The sequence below is a fragment of the Podarcis bocagei genome (assembly GCF_964188305.1).
Source record: "Podarcis bocagei genome assembly, chromosome: 16".
NCBI classification, from domain to species: Eukaryota; Metazoa; Chordata; class Lepidosauria; order Squamata; family Lacertidae; genus Podarcis; species Podarcis bocagei.
The window spans coordinates 30,338,099-30,361,344 of NC_138142.1; the positions used below are offsets into that span (position 1 = coordinate 30,338,099).

Below are 23,246 nucleotides of genomic sequence, written 5' to 3' on the forward strand. Positions count from 1 at the left end.
GTGGGTGAGGTGAGCACAAAGCATCAGCTGATCAGCAGGGCCTGCCAATCCTCCATTTGGCAAGAAGTCACCTTTCACCTGCTCCACACCTGCACAGCTTGGTTAAAATAGTAAGGATACACTTTACCAGGCTGGAAAACTGCACTGCAAAATTCTGAGAAGGGCTGATTTCAAAGGCTGCCTGAATTTCGGTCCACGTATTGTTTTGGATGGTGCATGTTGGGAAAGTTCCCCTTTAAATGGGGAATGGATCTAATTTAACCCTCCCCCCTCGCATTTGACACACTTACCGCCCCCGCCAGCTGCCTAAAGAGTTGCTTGAAGCTATCATCAATCTCGCTTTCTGAAAGCACTTTCTGGGGAAGGGAGAGACAGAGGAACAGTCAGACAGGCAGGTTAGGGTTAGAAAGTCTAAATATGCAAAGTTCTTTGGGATCGGAAGCATGGAAAAGTGACAGGCTGCTCTTTTTATATATAAAAAAAAACCACTCACAAAAAGCTTCACCGTCACTTCAAGAATTATCTTGGCTACCCCTCTGAAATCTGTAGCTGAAGGCCATATGTGATGAGTCTATTCTAAGGGCTGCATGCATTGGCCCGAATCTGTGGGGAGATTTCCACCACCACCTCGTAAAAAATGGAAAACTGCTGGACTAATTACTGTACCCCAGCACTAGCTGAGAACATAAGATGAGCCTTGCTGGCTCTGGCCAAAAGGGGACAATCTGGTCCAGCATCCACTTCTCACAGTGGCCAAACAGATGTCCATGGGAAGCTCTGAGTGCAACCACAACTCTCCCCACTCGTGACTTCCACCAATGGGCGCATACTGAATTCAGAGAGAAAGATGTGCCCATGACAGAAGAGGGGATCCTTCTTGAATGTAAAAAAACTGGTGGCAGTTGTTACATAATTCCTCTACACCAGTGGTTCCCCAATTTTCTCCAAAGACTGCTTGAAAATTGCTGAGGATCTCGGGGGACCACTTAGCTATTCTTCTACCTCTTGGAGCAATGGGACTAGGGGCCGCATAGTTTTTAACTGATTTTTTGCAGACATGCTGCAGATCACTTGAACGAAGCTGGTAGACCGTCAGAGGTCCAAAGACCAGCTTGGGAAGTCCTGCTCTGAAATACAAGCAGGAATTTCCTCTAAGTCGCCCTTTGAAAGGGGTCCGTATTTTTCACTGGAAGATTCCTACCTCATCTGGGAGGTTCGCCTGGATTTCATCGTCCATTTCCCTGCAGAAAGGCAATAAAAATAAAAATGACAACTCAGGGGAAACATAAAGAGGCTCGAGGCAATTATCCAGACACTAGTAAACATAGCAGAACAAGCATTATGAAACCGGGGTGGTGAGAAGCACTCTGAAGTCAAGGGAGAGGCAGTAGAGAGTTAAAGTCAAGGGTTTACATCTGCTTTTGTTTCCAAAGTCTGGTTTGTGTGTTGCGACAGCAGCAGAATTCCAACAAAACTGGAAGTTGCCAATGTTAACTTATTTGCCCATAATGGAAATCAACCCAGTTGAAAACGACTTGATGTTTGCTGCTGCTATTGCTTTCAGTCTACAAATGATAACGAACTAATGTTCCCCGCTGCAAACCACCACCATCTGCACTGTGATTCCTTTGCACTGAAATGAATGGGATGGAATAAAGTAATGACAACGCAAGTTATGTAAGCTACATAATCTCGCCACAATGGACAGCAAGGAATGACGATGTCATAATTTTTGGCACAAGATGAACTGCTGCAGAACAGCAATATCGCCGTGTGTGTTAAACACAGGGCGGAATGGAAAGCAATGCATTCTACATCCCTACCTCTGACTTGGAGGACTCCGTCTCAGGAGCTCCAGTCCATCTAGAGTCTCCCCTGCTCTATGAGAGTAAAAAAGCTGCTGAGGGGGTGGGCCCCTTTAAGAGAAGTGGTGCTTTTCGGTAAAAGGCAAAGCTTACAGCTCCTACCTAAGGCTCAGCCTAAGGCTGGCTGTGGCTGAAGCAGCCTCAATGATCCACTCTCTCAGCCCTGGGCAAGGTCTGAGCTAAGATGAGGTCAGCACCTGTATCCCTACAGGCAGCGCCAATCCCAGTTGGAAAGAGGCAAAAGATCAGAAGCTCCTAAATCCAGCTCCCCACACCTGTCTGATTAAGAAGGGATTAGGTGGCAGGCAAATTGGGCGGGGAGTGGACCTGAGACCCTGGAAAGCCGGAGAAGACCATGCTTGTTCGAAGGGGTGTTCTATGACAACAAGCATTCAATCCTGATCTGCATGAGAGGTGCTTCCAGGTCTTCCCGTTAGTTTTTCTTTCATCCCATTCAGTTCAGGCAACTCCCTATTTACGTGGGGGTTACATTCTGAGGCACAGCGTGTTTAAGTGAAATTGCATAAATTGGGAACACCATTGGAAAAGCCTGCAAACACCCTTCAAACCTCTGGAAAGCATCAAAAAACCATTTTTAAAAACAAAAAAACCCACCAAACCCCACCACAGTTGCTCCTTCCAAACCTCCTTGCACGAACTCCAACTCTCCACAGGCCTCAAAGCTTGGTGCTAAGGCTCCTGGGATTGCCAGATACTGTTTTCACATGTTTTTATGCTCTTTTAGGCATGCTCTTGCCCCTTTTTGTGCTACTTCAGCGTTTGTGGCAATGTGCGCAATCACACGCAGGGCTGGATTTAGGTTTGATGAGGCCCTAAGCTACTGAAGGTAATGGAGCCCTTTTTACGTCCAGCTGTCCTTTGTCAACAACAAATTGTCGCTGTTTTTTATCTTGAATATCTGCTATATGGTAATTTATGGACCTAATGGGTATCTAAAGCCATTTGCACATAACAAAATATGTATTTTATCAAAGTAATTGTTGAACTGAAATACAATTAATTTTTGGGGGGGGCCAAGAAAGTGGGGCCCTAAGCTATAGCTTGTTTAGCTTATATATAAATCCGGCACTGATCACACATGGCTCAAATGCACGTAAATGTGGAGTTGCCTGTCACTTTCCCAACTACAATAAATACGCTTAAAAAGAACTGGATTTGTTGTGCCAGGGAAACCAGAGCGTTCTCACCATCTTTTATGCCTGACAACAAACCCTAACTATTGGATTATTTTGCCCCATCTTTTTGTGCCTGCCAAACAGCTGTGCTATGCTTATGATATTTTATTCTCTTGTTAATTATGCTGTTTTAAATGTGCAATTTATATTTGAATTCACTTAGCAATGTGGTGTTCTTTAAAAATGTTTAAGTTTTTTTGTTAACTTTGTGTTAAATATGTATTCTGTAGCTGACCTCCTTTGTAATGTTTTATTTTGAAGTCTTTAAGATAATATTTTAGTTTTCTGTTAATTATGTAGCTTTGACTGTATACTCTACATTTGACTTTCTTCAGATTGTTTTATTGATGTTTCAATATTCCGTAAACCGCTTTGAGATTTTTCTTATAACTATAAAGTGGTATAGAAATGAAATAAATCATCATCATCATTCAAACCTAAATGCCGATTTCAGTGGGTCTGAGTAGTTAGACAGTGCTGCAAGAGGACACTGTACAGCACTCTGAAACCCGTTTCAATCAGTTGAACGATTGCCCACCCTCTGCCAAACGAATGACAAAGATCACCAGCAACACATACACTGTCCCGGCTTTGTTCTCTGCGAAGAACCGGAGCACGAAGTCCCCTTCCTTGTTGGGCTCAAAGGTGGAAGGCACCACGATATACTCCCCTGGCGGCAGCTTGAAGCGGGTGCTGACCTCGCGCAGGTTGATGAACTGCTCGGATCGCGCCCGCGAGGAGTTCGAGAGGAAGAAGTCACGCTTCAGGTGTACGGAGGTCTGCCCCCTGAACTGCCAGAGAGGAGAAGGCACGAGTTGAGCAAGCGCTTCACCTGTTGAACCCTCCTTTTGGAATAGGGAACGGCCGTGGCCAGGGCCAGATTTAGGTTTGATGAGGCCCTAAGCTACTGAAGGTAATGGGGCCCTTTATATGTCCAGCTGTCCTTTGTCCAATTGACGCTGTTAGAAATGAGCAAACCAGTGATATTTCAGGGAGCAGGCTAGCAGGTGGGGCCCATTTCTTACATCACAGGAGCCTATACAACACAAAACACTGTTGCTGTGTTATTTTATGTGTTTTATATCTTCTATTTTGGAAATGTACATCCAGGTTTTTTTCCTTTAATTTTTTTGGGGCCCCCCAAGAGAGTGGGGCCCTAAACTATAGCTTGTTTAGCTTATACGTAAATCCGGCACTGGATAGCTCAGTGGAATAGCTCCTGCCTTGCAGGCATGAAGGTCCCAGGTTCAAACCATGGCAGCTCTGGTAGACAGCAGCTTTCTACATCCCTGTTTAAATTGGCCCTTTCTTTAAATCAAGAGGACTGGAATCTTACTTTCTTTTTAGAGGAAGGACTGCAGCTCAGCAGCCGTAGCACCTGCTTCTCACACCAAAGGTCCCAGCAGCTCCTGATAAGCTTGTCTGAAAACCTGGTGAGCAGCTGCCAATCAGTGTAGACAATGCTTAGCTAGAGGGATCAGCGATCTAACGTACTAGAAGTCCGCCATACCCACTTAAATTATGCCTTTATTCAGAAGTAATGAGGACTGGAATCTTTCTTCAAAGCACTTGCCTTGACTGCAAAGGGCGCCTGCTTCAATCCCTGCCATTTCGAGACAGGGTGGAAAAGACTCCTGGCCTGAAACCCTGGACAGCCGCTGCCGGTCAGTGTAGGAAACATTGAGCTAGATGGACTCAGTTGGCCTGACCGGGGATAAAGCAATTTGCTACACCCCTACATATTTTGTTCCTTATGTTGAGGACTAGAATCTTAGGTGTCCCCCCTCTTTTAGCAGAAGGTCTGCAGCAAAGCAGTGGAGTGCAAGCTTTGCATGCAGAAGGCCTGAGGTTCAATCCCTGGCAACTACAGGCAGCAGTGGGAAAGACTGGAACTCTGGAAAGCCACTGGCAGACAATACAGACCCCCGTGGCCTGGCTTCTGGTCCTATGTTCTTACAGGACAGGAGATGCTCTTGCAGGGGCTTCCCATACTTACAGGAGTTGTTCTTTGGCATACATACCTCAGGAGGCACCTGCAGGAGACAAAAGGAAGAGGGGCAGTGAATTCCAAAAGAAGGCAGAGGAAGGGCTCCACACCCTGAGGGGCAGCTCTCCCAAGCCCTTGGGCAGTACCTCGTAGACAGCAAAGCCGATGGTCTCCATGTCCTTGCCAAATCGCCTCTCCCGGCGCCGGTGCTTCTGCATCAGAGACAGGAGGAAACTGCAGCCCGGCTCCCTCCTGTCCTCGTCGTCATCGTGGTCCACCTCTTCCAAGCGGATTTTGAACTGGGGGTTAATCCAGAAGGTTGCTGAAGGAGAAAGAAAGAAAGAGGAGACTGTGGGTGCAAGGGTTTTGGGGAGATGGCAGTCGAATTCAACAAATGCATATTCTCGCGAGTTAGTAAGTTTAGAAGAAGAAGAAGAAGAGGAGTTTGGATTTGATATCCCGCCTTTCACTCCCCTTCAGAAGTCTCAAAGCGGCTAACATTCTCCTTTCCCTTCCTCCCCCACAACAAACACTCTGTGAGGTGAGTGGGGCTGAGAGACTTCAAAGAAGTGTAACTAGCCCAAGGTCACCCAGCAGCTGCATGTGGAGGAGCGGAGACGCGAACCCGGTTCCCCAGATTACGAGACTACCACTCTTAACCACTACACCACACTGGCAAACGGACACAGAGCTGTATTGCTAGATAGGCAGACTCAGAGCATAACAATGTAAATGGTAGAGAGAGTTCTGTGTGATGTCATTTCCGGTTTCCAGTAGCAGGAAGAAACAAGAAATATAAGCCCATCTCCTTCCTGTCATTCTCTTTCTTTCTCCAGCCTGCAATGAATGCACATATGACTGTTCCTGCTCCAGCTCAGGCTCACACCTGAAGCTGGTTGGGCTGTAAAAGATAACTATTTTATCTGCATAGGGTTTTTTAATAACAATTCTTATTAATTTTTCAGTTTATACATCTCAAAATAAACGTTTTTCATAATACCATGTAACAATTGACTTCCCTCCTTCCCTTTTCGTGGTTCATTTTACTTATCTATCATTCCTGCATATTTTATTATAGTCAATCTACCGTATTTTGCGCCCCATAGGACGCACCAGCCCATAAGGCGCACCTAGTTTTTTGGGGGGGAAATAAAGAAAAAAAAAATCCCCCCCCCAGGCGCGGGGCCGAGCTTCCCCCGACCCCAGCCCCCAGAAAAGGCTGCTCTGCGCAAGCCGTGGGAGTCCTCCCGTGGCTTGCGCAGAGCTACCCGAAGCCCCACGCGACTGCCCAGTACGCCGGGGCTTCGGGATAAGAGGCGGCTCTGTGCAAGTTGCGGGAGCTACCCGAAGCCCTGGCGCGACTGCCCAGCATGCCGGGGCTTCGGGATAAGAGGTAGCTCCGTGCAAGCCGCGGGAGACCTCCCCCGCTGCTGAGCGTGCTGGGGCTTCAGGATAAGAGGCAGCTCTGTGCAAGCTGGGGGAACCCTCCCGCGGCTTGCGCGGAGGTACCCAAAGCCCCGGTGCGACTGCTGAGCGCGCCGGGGCTTTGGGATAAGAGGCAGCTCTGCGCAAGCCGGGGGAACCCTCCCACGGCTTGCGTGGAGCTACCCGAAGCCCCGGTGCGACTGCTCAGTGCGCCGGGGCTTTGGGATAAGAGGCAGCTCTGCGCAAGCCGGGGGAGGGCTCCCGCGGCTTGCACAGAGTTTCCTGAAGCCTGGAGAGCGAGAGGGGTCAGTGCTCACCAACCCCTCTCGCTCTCCAGGCTTCAGCGAAAGCCTGCATTCGCCCCATAGGACGCACACACATTTTCCCTTCATTTTTGGAGGGGGAAAAGTGCGTCCTATAGGGCGAAAAATACGGTAATCGTTTCTCCATTTTACATCCTTTAAATATTTACCATACTGTTGAATTTATCTAAATGCTGCCAGCGTTTTCAATTGTAAACAATTATTTTTCTAAATATTCAGCAAAAAGATTCCACTCCTCTTTGAATAAAGATTCTTCTTGCTCTCTTATTCTAGAAGTTAAACCTGCTGCATCTGCAAACTCTATCATTTTAAGTTGCCAATCTTCCTTGCTAAGGATCTTGCTCACTTTCCATCTATGGGCTTGCAAAATTCAAGCCGCCATGGTTGCATACATAAATATTTTTTTCTGACAACTGGGAACTTCAGACTAAAGTATTCCTAACTAAAAGGCCTGAGTTTTTTTGGGAATGTTGTTTTAAACATTTTTTCTTTTACTCATTGCAGATCATTTCCCAATAGCCTTTAACCTTTTTACATGTCCACCACATGTGAAAAAATGTTGCTTCTATTTCTCTGCATTTCCAACACAGATCTGATCCAACTTTGTACATCTTGACCAATCTACCTGGGGTTAAATACTATCTATGCATCATTTTTTATATACTGTATTTTTCTGTGTATAACACGCCCCCGTGTATAAGATGACCCCTATTTTTTGGGACTCCAAATTAAGGAAAAGGGGAGAAATTGCCCAGAGTTATTGAGCTTTCTTTGGGGGGGATTGCACAGATTTGTTGAGTTTTTTGGGTGGGAGGGATTGCTGACAATCGCTCAACTGTGTCTTATACAAAGAAAAGTATGGTAATTCTCTTTCAAAGTATAACATGCGGTAAATTTCTAATTATTCTTCTGGAGTTTCTCCCAGAGGTTTAGGTCTATGTTTTGCCCTATATCCATTGCCCAGTGTGTCAATGAATTTTTCACTAACTCGTCTTTCATTTCCCATTCTAATAATAAGTTATACATTTTTGACAATAATTTATCATTGTTCCACAATAACTCTCTTTCAAACTGTGAGCTTCGATCCGGAAACCCATTTTAAAAATCTAAACATATCATATATTTGATGATACTGTAACCAATCCTTACTTCTTCCACTGCATAGTTCTACTGCCTTTGCCGTGAACCAGTCCAAGACTATTGAGTAAGTAAACACTATTTTTAAGCTTACTTTACAAGTTGTTGCCTGATTCTCTGTTATGCGGGCTAACAAAGGGGAAGCCAGCTTATTTAATAAGCTGGAATTGCTTAAAAGAGAAGGCTTTGCAGACTAATTTCCAAAGCTTCTGCAAAGGATGGGATTTTAAAACTCTTTTTAACACCCCCCCCCCAGGAGACCGGAGGGGCAAATTGTAATTAAGATATCCTCTCCTACCTACTAAAACCCATCCCACACGACTCACGTCACGTGTTATGTGAGTTACCTGGGTAGTTCCTGCAGCCGCCAGCTGTGCTCCCCCGCCGCCAGGTTCCGTCGTAGAGCGTCGTGTTCCACTTCCGGAACTTGCGCGACTTCAGCGCGTCTGGCGTGAGGTTGCAAATCTCAAGGCGGGTGAATTCCCGGAGGAAGTCTTGGAAGGACATCCTAGGAGAAGGAGACAGGTTGCGAATTCAGATCACGCGCACGCTCGTTGGTGACGTGTGTGCGTCTTTAGAAATGCGATTCCTAAGACAAGTGAAAAGGGCACCTACCAGAATTCTCCATCTTCCATTTTAATTCTCAGCTGCTGCCCTATAGATGGATCCACGGCGTTCCATTCCCCAGAGCTGTAAAGAAAAAGAGAAGAAAATGTGCTGCCTGTTACAGAGAGAGATTCCAAAAGAAGTAGAAAATGCAGATTCTTCTCTGTTCCCCCTTTTATAATTTTTACTAAATTTTGTTTTATATTTTAGAATATTCATTTAAACAACCTTAAAATATCAGTGACTTCCCTTCTTCCCTTTCCATGGTTTATTTTGCATAACACAAATCCCTGCATATTTTATATAAACTAAACCATTCAGTATTCCATTATTACATCCATCAAAACTTATTTACACTGCTGAATTTATCTTAATGCTGCCCATGTTTTCAAATATACACAATTTCCCCCCGTATATTCAATAAACATTTCCCAATCTTCTTTAAACGTTCTTTAATCTTCTTCTCCTCGTTCTCTTATACTATATTTTAGGTCCACAAGCTGTGCATATTCCATCAGTTTAAGTTGCCATTCTTCTTTAGTTGGGACTTTGCTCGTTTTCCATTTTTGGGCTAACAAAACACAGGCTGCAGTTGTTGTATACTGTACATAAATAACCTTTTTTGACGCCTGGGAATTTCCATCTGAATTATCCCCAACAGAAAAGGAATCTTGTTTTTTTGGGAGAAAGTACTTTTAAACATTCTTTTTCCAATTCATTATGAATTATTTCCCAATACTCTTTTACCCTTTTACAGGTCCACAACACATGATAGAACATACCCTCAGTCTCATTGCATCTCTGAAGAAAATGCAGAGTCTTCTCAACCAGCCCATAAGAGCGCTGCTGGGACTGTTGGAAGGCCTGCCTAATCAAGTGGCAAGCCAGAGGGCTACTGGAAGCCTACAAGGAAGACTTGAATGCTACAGCTCACTTTCACTCTCCAGCAACTGATTTCCAGAGGAATACTTCCTCTGATGGCCCTCATAATTATAGCCAGTGACAGCCTTATCCTTCAAAAATTTGCCTAATCCTGTGTCAACAGCTTCTTTATTTCTGTACTGAATCTCCCATGACTCAGTTTCAATATAAGGTCTAAAAATGTCTTGCTATCTGGACAGAAAAAAATAATAATAATGAAAGTTTCAGGCAGCAGAAGACTGTCTGGGTCTCTTATTGAAATCAATGGAAAGTTTAAACAATATGTGCTTTAATGGGTTGCCTGTAAAATGGGCATATTTCAGGTTTTCTGAAATCTGAGACAGCCAGTTATTTGCAACGTTATTTGCAGCCAGTTATTTAGAATGTCTAAAATGTTCACCTTGCCTTGTGGATGAAAAACACAAGAGTTACAGGCTGTAGAAGAGAAGCTGGATCTCCTACTGAATTCAGTGGGAGGAAACCCAGTGAATGAAATTGAAATGAATGGGGGGCAATCAAACAAATGGGAGTTTTTGAAACAAGAACTTTTCTTTTTCTTAGATATCTCTGACATGGGATGGGTAAGCTGCCTTCGTCTACTCTATAGCGTGTTGACTGATAAAACTTGCAAAGCTACATGGAGCCATTTATTCTGCAGGCACCACTTCAAAAACACTAGATTGTATTTGATCTTCTGTGATGAACCAACTATTGTGAAGCAACTGCTCGTGCAAATATTAAGAGCCGGAGTGTCTCTCAAAGCCCAGGGGTGAGGAGTCTTGGCCCTCCAGATGTTGCTCTGATCAACCCTAGCAAGAATGGCCAACAGCCAAGGATGATGGGAGTTCAGCAACATCTGGAGGGCAAATTTTCTTCACACCTGCTGTAGGCCTAGTAACTCTCATAGATTTGTCACCAAAAAATTCACTCTGGTTTCCAAACACAACATGCACTCTGGTTCCCTTTGTGACTTTGCTTGGCAAACTCGCTTCCTGCACACACCAATTTTGGGGCACAGGGGCTCTTCTTTTTCAAGCGCCTAAACCTTGTGCCTCCTTCATTTCTGTCTGTGATGGTTAGAATGCTGGACTGGAGAGTCCTGGATTCAAATCCTGGTCCAGCTACAAAGCTTACTAGATGACCCTGGGCTGGTTCCTGTCTCTCAACCTAACCTTACTTTGCAAAGTTGTCCTGATGCGACGCCGGGAAGATCATGCATGCCACCCTGAGCTCTTTGCGGTGGGATTAAAACGGTATATAGAGAAGACAGGCCTTCTGTCCCCACAGCTCTATGGTCCAGGAGGAGGGGAAGCGGAACCCGTATATTCTCATCCCCGTGAAAACAAAGGAAGCTCATCAACAGAAGGAGGGAACTTGCTATGGCCGCCCTGGTGACTTTCTCCCCCTTTCACCAGCCCTTTCTGAAGCATGCATAAAAAACTCTTCCAGGATTTCCTTCTTACTTGTCACTCCAAGCTCCAGTCCACTCCACCTCCCCCCACGGGTTTCGCATCCGTATCAGGTTAACTCTCTGCCCTCGGTAGTTGATCTGTGGGAGCAGAGAGATAATGAGAGATGGCCGTTAAGAGATTGTCACAGAGGAAGGAAAGAACAAGGCTGCACTTGACTTGACCACATTATTGACCCAGCCCTGTTTTCAAACAGTCTGAATAGCTTCCGAGTGGCAATAAGTTCCAGATGGCTTCTGTGGGAAAATGACAATGCCCCTGTGACTCTGGACATATAGAAACAATAGAGCATGTGCTTCTCCAGTGCCTATATTATAGAGACATTCATATCAGCCTCATCTCCCCACTACTCCATAAGTACCCAGGGCGCCCAGAAAAATTCTATAGCTCCCTGCTGCTTTCAAGATACCAACCCTGCTACAACATACGACGTTGCCAGGTTCTGCATAGCAGCATTCAAAATTCGTCGGGTGATGACCTGTGCCACAAACTAGATTTAATGAACACCCATATCAGAGCGCTCTGTAAATGGATAGCCATAGCCTTTTATATACTAACCTTTTATGCTCTTCCACATTTGTTTAATGCTCCAGTCCTAACCCTTCTTTTAGCCTCTTTTAGATTCTTGTATCTTTTACATATACCTTCTGTTTTAATAATTTTAGCTTTCCAAAACATTTTACAGATTTTAAATAATTGTTCCCCACCCTACTTATGCTTGTCTATGACTGTAATAAAGATCTGATTGATTGATTGATTGACTTTTTCTTGTTGTTGTAAGGATTCTTTTCTGGCAACCTCTCTGTTATTAAACTTTCCTACATAGATGATCCTCTGTTCTTTTATCTGTTTCCCCTCTGCAGGAATAGAGTTCCTCTTTATGTCAGAAATGGGGAATTTCAGGCCTAGGGCCTCGCTATCTGGCCTTGTTTCACACCCAGGTGGGTACAGGCCCTTGGACTCTGAAAATGCCTCTTGCTTCCCTGCAAGAGGGTTGAAAGGGGTGTGTTAGGGCCTGTGCAGAAACCAGCCTACCTGTACAAAGGTAAAATCTGCCATTGTTGCCCCACCCACTTTTGCCTCAGGCATGTGGCCCTCAGAAAGTTGCCAAGAAGGCAACGTGGCCCTCAGAATGAAGAAGGGTCCCTGCCCTCGCTTTAGGCCTTCTCTCTTGACTTCTTAAGATTGTGAGGTTGAGGGCAGGGACCACCTTAGAATTGATTGGTTTAAGGTGCCCTAAGAGTTTTTGTTGTTGTTGTTGTTGTTTTGCTAAAAGGGGTCTGGACATAAATACTGTAAATAAAAAGGAAAACAAACGAGCGCCGAATAGTAGAAACGCAACAATCACCTGCTCAGCTCCAGTGACGGAATAGGCGTGGCCTTTCACCAGCTTCTTAAAAGTGACAGCCTCCATGTCAAAAGCACTTGTGATCTGAAAAAACGGGGGTCGAAGAAGAGTAAGAATCTAAGTGACAACCTTCAAAGGGCCTCCAAGGACGTAAGACTTTGCTGGAAGGGGATGGAGCAGCCAACACACAGCACTGTATCAGATATTATGGAAGATTATATAAATATATATATCCTTTGTTGAAAGATAAAAAGTACTTAATTGCAAGTGCACAGGGTAAGATAAGGTATATATATAGAAAAATAGCATCCATGTAGAAAAAAACCCAGAACCAACTCCCCCCCCCAAATAAAACTTGTATACATCACAAAAAATTGTGATTGTAGTTCACCAGCCACTTAGCAGTATACCTGTTCCTCTGGCAAAATGTTTCATGCCACCGGTAAACTGCTGTGTAAATAAAATGCACAAGCAGGCTGCTAGTAATTGTGCAATCTGTTGCATGGCGAGTTTCCGCTAGCACGGCTGTTGCACTGGAGTCTTCTGTTGCACAACAGGAAAGCTCACCTGCCCACTAGTGCAACAGCCCTTGCACTAGTGGACTATAGTGGTGGATGCAGCCCCAACGTACTCACATCAATGGAGCAACCCATGAGAGACCCCCTCTCCAGGGCCTTTAAGATGATCTGGAAGAGGTCGCTGGGCGGCTTTTGTAGGTCGTACCACTCAGTGACGCCTCCCGTGAAGTCTTCGAACCCTTCTGAGGTGCTTCCTCCCGAAAGAGCCTCGTAGCAGCCGTTCACCCTACGGTGGAAGCAGCAGGGCATCAAGAAGGCGCTTCATAGTGAATCGGAACATTGCTGCATCCATCTAGTTCAGTATTGTCTGCACTGACTGGCAGCAGCTCTCCAGGGTACCAGGCAGTGATACCCTACCTGGAGTTGCTGGGAATCATAGGATCACAGAGCTGGAAAGGACCCCCAGGACTCATCTAGTCCACCCCACTCAGACTAAACCCAGGACCATCTTCAAGCAAAGCAGCCGTTCTACCACTGAGCCACCCAAATCTCTGAACCTAAGCCGGGTAAGGCCAACTTATACATGGATCTGTTTTAATTGTTATACATGTGGAACGGTTCTAAACTGTTTTTGCACTTTTCTTCTTCTACGCTTCAAATGATTTAGTTCTTTTATAGTTGTGTATTTCACTGTCGTAACCTGCCCTGGGACTTTCTGGTAAAGGGTTAGTAAGAAATCTAAAATAAAGGGGGGGTATCCTGTTTGTTCCTATTTCACAACTGGGAAAACTGAGGCTGACTCACCCCCAGGTCACAGTGTTTGCCCTTGGCAGCTGTGGGACAAACACAAGTCTTTTGTACCAAATCTTTAGCCTCCCTCCCCCCGTCGACCCCAAACCAAGAGATTTAGATGCTTACTTGGCATAAGCTTTCTCGAGCAGGGCGCTCCAGAATTCGTTGCCTTCTGCGGAGTGGACAAACACAAGCTTGCCATCTTTGGTTGGGAGGAGGTCATCCACCACCACGTCGACCCACTCGCCAAATTGCCAGATCTGAACCAAGCGCAAAACAGGCAAGACAAAGGTGAAAACTTTTCAACCTGGAGATGCCAGGAATTAAACCTGGTCCCTGCTGCATGTGAGAATGGAGGCAGGGAGGAGAGAAGATGGATGCTGTTCGCGTTTTAGATGAGAACGTACTTAATCTGTACTTCTCATCAAACCATTATGTGAGCCCAAACACAATGAGATTTACATTTCTCTGAATTTTACAACGGTAGTTCTGCAACTGAACAACTCATTTACAAAAATACATATGACAGGGGAAAGTGTTTAGAAAAACAGGGGAAAGTGTTTAGTGAAAACAGAATACAAAAAAAAAGTATTCTATAAGGCGGGAATTGCTTGCAAAACAGTCAAAATGGCATACAAAAAAGTGTACAGTGGTGCCTCGCAAGACGAAATTAATTCGTTCCGCAAGTTTTGTCATCTAGCGAATTTTTCGTCTTGCGAATCACAAAATCCCATAGGAATGCATTGAAAATCAATTAATGCGTTCCTATGGTCAAAAAAAGTCCAAACAAAGCCAAATTTGGTACAACAACAGTTTATTAACTGCTCTTTAAAGTCACACATACTGTAAAGAGCAGTTCAAAAATTGAAGGGAAAATAAATTAACTTTATAAACAAAACATGTCTTTGTTTTTAGACAAAGGAAACAAAGTCGCGAGACGTTTTCGTCTTGCGAAACAAGCCCATAGGGAAATTCGTCTTGCGAGGCAAATCGAAAACGGAAAAACCTTTCGTCTAGCGAGTTTTTTGTCTTGCAAGGCATTCGTCTTGCGAGGTACCACTGTATTTCAGAAGAAATTTACATTGAAATGCTGATGAATTTTCACAATACTTTAAAAAAAATAAAATTCCAGGCTACAGACAGGAGAACTGAATTTAAAACTGGAAAAACAAGAAACTGAAACTGACAGATCGGGGGGGGGTTCTTAGCGGTTGCGCTCTGCACATGCTCAGAGAAAGCCATCATTAGTCCACATGTTCCAAGGTCAAGGTCCAGCGTTCTGCACGAGCTCTGAGCCTGACACCTTGCTCAAATTACATTATTCCTTGCAGGCCCACCTAGTCCAGCTTTCTTTCTGCGGCCTAACAAACCCAGTTCCACTAAAGGGCAGGAAGGGAGAGAGATTCTGCAAGTGCGATTCATCAGGAAAGCTGCAGCTGTCTACCTGCAGGCACAGAGCAGCAGGCTGAGCAAACACCAGGCTGTGCTCTGAATGGGAGGCACCGGGCAGCTTTCTTCCCCGCTATGCACCACACCCTTGCCACCCCCACAAACAAAGAACCTTGAAATACCAAGGCGAATCATCACCTGCGAGGTCGGATTCCACATCAGGGTGGAGTCCTCAGGTGTGGAAGACTTAAAATAAGCAGCAAAGCCACCTCAGCTGGCAACAGACGAAGCCAGGCGTTGGATGGGGTAGAGCTGGGCAGATTGCCTTGAATGGCGTTTGTGCGTTTAAGGAGCTGGCTTTGGGCTAAGTGAGGGAGCCTGGAGATAACTGTAAAAACAGACTTTTTATTCTCACTCTCCTAGAATTAAAAGTCCATTTTTAAACTGATCGCCAGGCTCCCTCAGTTAGCAGAAAGCCAGGGATTATTATTACAGTGGTACCTCGGGTTACATATGCTTCAGGTTACATACGCTTCAGGTTACACACTCCGCTAACCCAGAAATAGTGCTTCAGGTTAAGAACTTTGCTTCAGGATAAGAACAGAAATTGTGCGGCGGCGGCACAGCGGCAGCAGGAGGCCCCATTACCTAAAGTGGTGCTTCAGGTTAAGAACAGTTTCAGGTTAAGAACAGACCTCCGGAACGAATTAAATACTTAACCCAAGGTACCACTGCATTTGGAAAGGGAATTTCTGTATGAGTTAATACCTTATTATCCCTTTGGAGCTATATCTTTGTCCTTCCAGGCTATGGTTTACATTTTTGATTCATTGGGGCTTCCCTCCCCCCTTTTTGTTATGCTTGCATTTTTTTTTTTGTTAAATCAATTTTACACACACACACACACACACACACACACACACCGTTTTGCACTATGGAAAGTGACAGGAAAATACACAGAAAAGAGTGGGATGAACGAGTGATTAACTGGAAAGGTGTAAACACCCTACAAGGAAAATCAGAGTGATCGGAGCACAAATGCCTATTGTCGTATAAACAACTTGCAAAATAAATAAATCAGAATGAATGCTCAGAAAGACTGGATACGATCTAACCTTGGTATAAGCTTTCTGCTAGCAAATCAGGGAAGAATGCTAAAATAAACACCAGAGAGATCTGGAGGACACAAAGAATTTCTCTGTTGCTTCGCAGGCAGGCCTAGTCTATGTCCCTACAAAATAAATCCAATTTAAAAACACAGAGAGAGAGACGCAGTGCTTTGAGTAACAAGGTTCGCAGCAAGGCAGGTGCTCACCTGGAAGTGGAAGATGCCAGCGTACCCATTCTGGAAGCTCTGCCCATGGGGGACAACACGGTGGAGAAGAGGGTCATTCAGGGTGAGGGAGGCAATGGCCGCCAGGAGCCAGCAGTCACCTGGAAGGAGAGGCAAAGGGAAAGCCAGCCAGTTAAAACAAAAACAACTGTTATTTATATATAGTGGTACCTCTGGTTATGTACTTAATTAGTTCTGGAGGTCTGTTCTTAACCTGAAACTGTTCTTAACCTGAAGCACCACTTTAGCTAATGGGGCCTCCTGCTGCTGCCACACCGCGGCCGTGTGATTTCTGTTCTCATCCTGAAGCAAAGTTCTTAACCTGAGGTACTATTCTGGGTTAGCGGAGTTTGTAACCGGAAGCGTATGTAACCTGAGGTACCATTGTGTGTGTGTGTGTGTGTGTAATTATTTGGCGAGGCTGTTGCATCCAACATTAGGGATACTCAGAGTAGGCCTGTTAGCATTAGGTGGACATGACTAAGGCCCCATCTGCCCTATGCATCATGCCACTCTGAGTAGATGTGGCTTCCCCCAAAGCATCCTGGGAAGTGTAGTTTCATAAAGGGTCTGAAAGTTGTGAGGAGACTTTGTTTTGGAGGCATCCTGAGAGCCCCCTCATTTCAGGGAGAATCTGCTGCCCCAGAAGCTCCAAGTGGAGCGAACTTTTTCTTTTGTATTCTCCTTTCACGACCAATACATACATTTTCCCCCCTCGCACCCTCCCCAAAACTGCCAGTTCCTTTCATCCCTCCTCTCCGGACCTGTAACAGTTCTCCTGTCTTATTCCCTTCCTTTCTTTTCCCATTCTATTTATTTCAACAAATATTCACCTTTCATTATTTCACCTCCTAATTCCCCTCAGCACCTCCTCTGGCCTCCCTTCCCTCACCCTCCCCGGAACTTTCCGGTCTGCCAGCCATCATCACTCAGCGGACCAGGAGTTTCTGGTGCTATGGCACAGCTAGGGCCACCTGAAACTAGTTTAAGAAACACTGCCTTAGCCCAAGTGGACTACCAGCTGCCTGCCTGGTTCCTGATCTCTGGGTGGGTGGGGTGCTTTCTCCAGTGTTCGAAATTAGTCAGGTGCCAGGCGCATTTTGCACCTAGCTTCCAACCACTTGCGACCAAGTGGATGCCTGGGCGCCAAGATGGCGCCTGATGTCTTGGGATCATTGGATCTGGACTGCTTTCACGCACAAAAACCTCATCCTGTAGAATTCTATCAGCTATATTTAATCTGCATAATCGGAATGAATTTCAGGAACCAAGTTGCTTTGTCTGTGCAGCCAGAGCAGGAGCAGTCGTCATTAAGAAAAAGAGGTTGGAATTGGCCAATATACTGTACTTTTCTCTGTATAAGGCTAGGTTTTTTTTTTACTAAAAATAATGTTAAGGGGGGGTAGTCTTATACATGGGGGCAATCTCCCCCCATTTTCTTAATTTTGAGTCCCCCAAAATAGGGGGGGTGTTAATACACGGTGGCGTGTTATACATGGAAGAATACGGTATATATGTGGACTCTCCCTGGATCAAAGGACATTTCTTCTTTAAGTTCTCAGAGCTCTTAACCTAGGCACAAGGTTGTCATCTGAACTAGACGTTTAACTAAGAATCCATCACAGTCAGCCCATCATTTGAAAATAAGACTTTAGAGCTGTCTTGCCTGAAAATGGCAACAAAACATTCCGCTTTGGCGACTGCAGAGTTGTTACTCTGAAATACAAACTTGTTTTGGAGTAAGCGCAGACACCAGCCTGCTGTCTTTGAGCCCTGAAGCTGGCGCTCTGCCCCGGGGAGGGGTGCAGGCCGCGCAGAAGAGACCACGCCTGCCTGCAGGGCTCTGATCAGATAAATGGTGTGTGGTGTGAGAGAGGGAGGGAGGGAGGAGAAGAAACACTGAGGAGGGTGTGTTTCCTGCAGCTGTCGGGAAGTTTCCCTCGATGACCGTGACCTGACAGTTTCAAAACAGCCAAGTCAAAAAGAAAACAGCCAGGCAGGAATGGTACGAAGGCCAGAGAGAGTGAGGGAGTCACGTCATATCCTCAGGGGGCTCTGCGGCTGCTGTTGCACAATCAGGACACACCCGGAAAGGCTCCAGCGTCCTTTCAAAATTGTACTTCTCGTCATAACAGAAAACAAGCCATGCCGATAAAACACAGAAAAATAAACAAAGGGCCAGCAGGAAATCAACAATCAGAAATTGCATCAAAATCTTTGCCTTCCAAGTTATCAGTAGGTTTTGTCTACCTGAAGAAAACAGAAAAGCTGGCTGTCCGTCCCCCATTTCCAACATATAAATTTGAGCAACTTTTTTTATTTGAGATGGGCGGTATCTTGGGCGTAGTCAAGATTTCTAGGGGGGGGAGGACACACACCTGTCATCATCCTCTGTCTGACTCTGTCTAGCAGATTTGGAATGAAATGTCAAAAACCGTCATTTTAAATTACTTTCTTTTGATCCCAAGTGGTCATAAAAATCTGTCATAATCTTTCTACAAATTTCTACTTTTAGTTAAGCGTATTTATTTATTTTATTTTATTTTTTATTTATTTATTTTATTTATTTACTTGATTATGGGTGGGGGCAGCTGCCCCACCTGCTCCCCCGGCTACGCCCATGGGTGGTGTCCAACCAACTCCCACCCTAGAATACACCCACTGAAATCAACAGACATGGCTAAGGGCTTCCCATGGACACCTGGCTGCAAAAACTGGAAGGGCACCCTTTGGCCTGATCCAGCAGCCAAGCTCTTCCTAGGATCTCCTCTACAACAAAGAGGGGAGGGAGGTGGGAAAGAACCAAGGGTGCGTGAGAGAGGCGACCTGACTGCAGTGACCCCCAACCTCTCCCTGCTTTTTGGGGTGCTTAGCGCCCATCTCTGGCAGACAACCTCGCAGCCTCGGGTGAACCCTCCTTACCCAGAGCTCCTTGGCAGACGTCTGTGCGGGTCGCCCCATCCACAATGAAGAGAGGGTTGCGGCACAGTTCCTGAAATACACAAGAGGGAGGCGGGCTGGTTTGTTGTTGTTGCTGCTGTTGCTCTTAAATGCCTAAGAGGAAGAGCCTGCTGTATCAGGCCAAAGGTAAAGGGGCCCCTGACCATTAGGTCCAGTCGTGCCCGACTCTGGGGTTGTGGCGCTCATCTCGCTTTATTGGCCGAGGGAGCCGGTGTACAGCTTCCGGGTCATGTGGCCAGCATGACTAACCTGCTTCTGGCGAACCAGAGCAGCGCACGGAAACGCCATTTACCTTCCTGCCAGAGTGGTACCTATTTATCTATTTGCACTTTGACGTGCTTTCAAACTGCTAGGTTGGCAGGAGCAGGGACCGAGCAACGGGAGCTCACCCCGTCGCAGGGATTAGAACCGCCGACCTTCTGATTGGCAAGTCCTAGGCCACAGTGCCACCCGCGTCCCATCAAGCCAAAAGGGGGCCCCAAATTTAGTCCAGCATCTTGTTCTCGCAGTGGCCACCCAGATGCCTCTGGGAAACCTGCAAGCAGGACCTGAGCTCAAAGAGCACCTTATTCTCCTGCAGTTTCCAGCAACTGGTATTCAGAAGCATTGCATTATGATTTGCCTCTACCTGGGAAAGGGGAAAAGGAACTGCAGGGTGAGGGGCCAGCCGGCTGGCTGCCTAATACCAAAGTTGCACCAGCCCTTTATCTTGTTTACCTTTTAGACAACTATGAGGCAGGGAGGGCTTTTGATCATCAGGGCCGTGCGTACTCTGCACATTAAGTAAAAAGTGAAACTCTTTTCCCCGAGGAAAGCTCAGCTCTGTAGCCTGCCTTAAAAATGCAGGTTAAACCTATATGCATATTCTCTTACGTTCTCCATAATTAATTCCACTGTTTTGCTTTTACCACTTTGCTTAATTCATTCTGGCATGAAGCCTTGACTACTGGGAGTCCTATTTGGCTTCGGGGAGATCAGCAGACATTACTATGCGAACACAGGTACTGAGTCAGCCTAATCAAGCTCAGTGTTGTCTGCACTGACCAGCAGTAGCTCTCCAGATGTTCAGGTGGGAGTCTTTCCTTGCTTTACCTGGAGTAAAGGCAGCAGCTCTGCAGAAGAGCCAGCCAGCCAGCTGCTCCACTATTGAATCCACACTCTGTAACGTGTCATCTCCCTACCCCATAAGGGCTAGAAACTTGAGTGTAAAAAGGAGGTTACTGGGATGCTGAATTTTCAGACCGGTAACACAACTCTGCGGCTTTCCTGTGTTCCCAAATAACTGATGCTTACCTACACAGAACTACTACGCCCATTTTCTAGATGGGCTAAACCAGGCATAGGCAAACTCTCCCCTCCAGATGTTTTGGGACTACAACTCCCATGATCCCTAGCTTACAGGACCAGTGGTCAGGGATTATGGGAATTGTAGTCTCAAAACATCTGGAGGGCTGAGTTTGCCTATGCCTGGGCTAAACTGATGCCAATAGCAAGACATAACTCAAGGTCAAAGATATTCTGGGTTGCAACCTGCGCCATTTCTTGAGTCTCACCGTAGGCCGTTTCCACTTGACTCCATACGTCTTGGAGGAATTCGGCCCAAGCTCCTTGAAACCGAGGGAAGAGGCTGTGGCGGGGAAGGTGTCATCCCTGAAAAGGGCTCCACTCTGCAAGCACTCGTTGCGAAGCCTCTCGTAATCCTGGTTCAGGTACTTGATTGCATTCTCGTTTTTACCCAAGCCCAGGTCTTTGGCCCGCTGCTTCTGGACCTGAGCGGAGACCCCCGTGCAATAGATAGGCACAATGACCTCTTCCGACATCTCGGGCAATTGGGTGAAGCCCTCCTGAAACAAATAAAGATGGCATTAAACACACAGAACTTTGGTTCAGTGGTAGAGCATCTGATTGGCATGTAGAAGGCTCAATCCTCAGCATCTCCAGAAACTCTGGACAGTCGCTGCCATTTCGTTCAGACAGTGCCAAGCTAGATAGACCAAAGGTCTGAATCAGTGTAAAGCATATTCCTAGGTTCCTAGACAGAAACGTGGATATTTCTCATAATATTTCTCATAATTTTCCAGACATTACCGGGATTTCAAAGGTGGAAGTGACGTCCGGGGGTGGGGTGGGGATTTCTGGAAGGCAGTGGTTTGTCCTGGATCTTCAGCAAGTAAACGAGAAATAGTGTGTGTTTTTTGGTGTTTATGTAAAAAAGAAAGCGCAACAACTTTCGGGTTTTCCTTTAGAAAGCGTGACAATTTGGGGGGGTGCCCTGGTTTTTACTTTTGAAATACGGCAACCCTAGAAAAGGGAAGCTTTAGTATCATTATCACTATTTACTATATTTGTTAATTACTTGATATACACACAAAGTACACTAAAAGCCAAATTAAGAAAACAAGACACTGCACAATATGATTATGTTATTTGGATGGAAGGGGACATCCTTCCGGAATCCTTTGGATTGTAGCGCTGCCTGCGAAAATAACTTTCCCTTTGAAGAAAATGGTCCAAAATCAGCTAAAATTTGTTCTTTTTACTTCTACAAGCCCCACAGAAGGACTGCAACTCAGTGGCAAAGCACCTGCTTTGCGTGCAGAAGGTCCCGAGTTCAATTCTTGGCATCTCCAGTTTAAAAAAGGATCAGGGAGCAGGTGTTGAGGAAGACCATTTTCTGCTCAGCTGAGCAAACCAAACCCCTGAAGACCCTGAAGAGCTGCTGCCAGTTAGTGCAGACAATGTTGGGTTAGGTAGACAAATAGTCTGATCTTATCTAAGGCAGCTTCCTATGTCCCAAGAAAACCATGAGGGTTAGAATCTCACACGACACATTTAATGCACTCTTATGCTACTTTAAGCATCATGACATAATAATGATGATAATAATGATAATAATACCCTGACCAAAACATCAAACATTAAAAACTTCCCTGAACAGGGCTGCCTTCAGATTTCTTCTAAAAGTCAGATAGTTGTTTATCTCCTTGACATCTGATAGGAGGGCGTTCCACAGGGCAGGTGCCACTGCCGAGAAGGCCTTCTGCATGGCTCCCTGTAACCTCACTTCTCGCAGTGAGGGAACCGCCAGAAAGCCCTTGGAACTGGACCTCAGTGTCCAGGCTGAACGATGGGGCATATTAATTCATTGTATTATTATTATTATTATTATTTTTCTCTCATCCACATCATCAGCGTCTTCCCCAAAGAGTGCTGGGAACTGTAGTTTGTTCACAGCATTAACCTCACAGGGCTCAAACTTCCAACTACTATTTCTAGGTTTGTCCATGACTGCTCACCTGGTATAAGAGTGCTTCAGGTGTATCAGGTGTGGATGTCACCGACTTCCTTTTTTAGAGGAAGGGTTGTAGCTTAGTGGTAGAAGGAGCACAGGTCAAATCCCTAGCATAGCTGGGAAGACCCTTGTCCGAACCTTGGAGGGCTGTTGCCAGTCGGACGCCCTTGCCTGCAGATGGAGCCTTTTTATGCAAAAAGTTACAAGCTTTGCCGCTGAGTCACAGGCCTTCCTCCCAAGTTGCACTCGTCTGGAGCACAGCGGTTGCCGAAGGAATGCAAGGGGTGGGGGATGCAGAAGGCAGCAGTCTGGAGACCAATTTCCCCAAGGCTCCCATCTTGCTTGCTTTTAAAGAAAAGTTTCACCTTCCTAGCTCTTATGGCTGTGAAGACAAGCTTGAACACAAGAAGAGCTTTGCTGGATCAGGCCCAAGCCAAGCTAATCCTGCATCCTGCTGTCACAGTGGCCCAACAGATGCCTGCAGGAAGCCCCCAAGCATGACGCCCCAAGCAGAAGAACACTCTTCGCAGTTTCCAGCAACTAGCTTTCAGAAGCCTACTGCCTCCAGTGATGGAAGCAGGGCATCACCAACAGGGATAATAGACACTGATAGCCTTACCTTTCATGATTTGAAGTTGGAAGGGACCCTAAGGGCCATCTAAGTCCAAACCCTGCAATGTAGGC

General features: G+C 45.8%; 1 protein-coding gene across 8 annotated transcripts in view; it reads right to left on the reverse strand.

Annotated features, from left to right (window-relative positions):
- The window catches only part of CAPN1 (calpain 1), a 55,357-nt gene that overhangs the window by 16,061 nt on the left and 16,050 nt on the right, over positions 1 to 23,246 (reverse strand). For 7 of the 8 annotated variants that reach the window (XM_081174072.1, XM_081174070.1, XM_081174069.1 and 4 more), the window contains exons 2-15: positions 20,824 to 21,114; positions 19,232 to 19,301; positions 16,292 to 16,410; positions 13,714 to 13,847; positions 12,913 to 13,081; positions 12,278 to 12,361; positions 10,924 to 11,009; positions 8,549 to 8,623; positions 8,281 to 8,441; positions 5,195 to 5,370; positions 5,083 to 5,094; positions 3,641 to 3,852; positions 1,202 to 1,241; positions 291 to 356 (exon numbers count right to left, since the gene is read on the reverse strand). In XM_081174072.1, coding sequence (XP_081030198.1) covers positions 291 to 356; positions 1,202 to 1,241; positions 3,641 to 3,852; positions 5,083 to 5,094; positions 5,195 to 5,370; positions 8,281 to 8,441; positions 8,549 to 8,623; positions 10,924 to 11,009; positions 12,278 to 12,361; positions 12,913 to 13,081; positions 13,714 to 13,847; positions 16,292 to 16,410; positions 19,232 to 19,301; positions 20,824 to 21,090 — 1,671 coding nt within the window. In that variant the 5' untranslated portion in view covers positions 21,091 to 21,114. Of the gene's footprint in view, positions 1 to 290; positions 357 to 1,201; positions 1,242 to 3,640; positions 3,853 to 5,082; positions 5,095 to 5,194; positions 5,371 to 8,280; positions 8,442 to 8,548; positions 8,624 to 10,923; positions 11,010 to 12,277; positions 12,362 to 12,912; positions 13,082 to 13,713; positions 13,848 to 16,291; positions 16,411 to 19,231; positions 19,302 to 20,823; positions 21,115 to 22,566; positions 22,589 to 23,246 lie in introns of those variants that run through there. The other variant, XM_081174071.1, reaches the window with a different exon arrangement.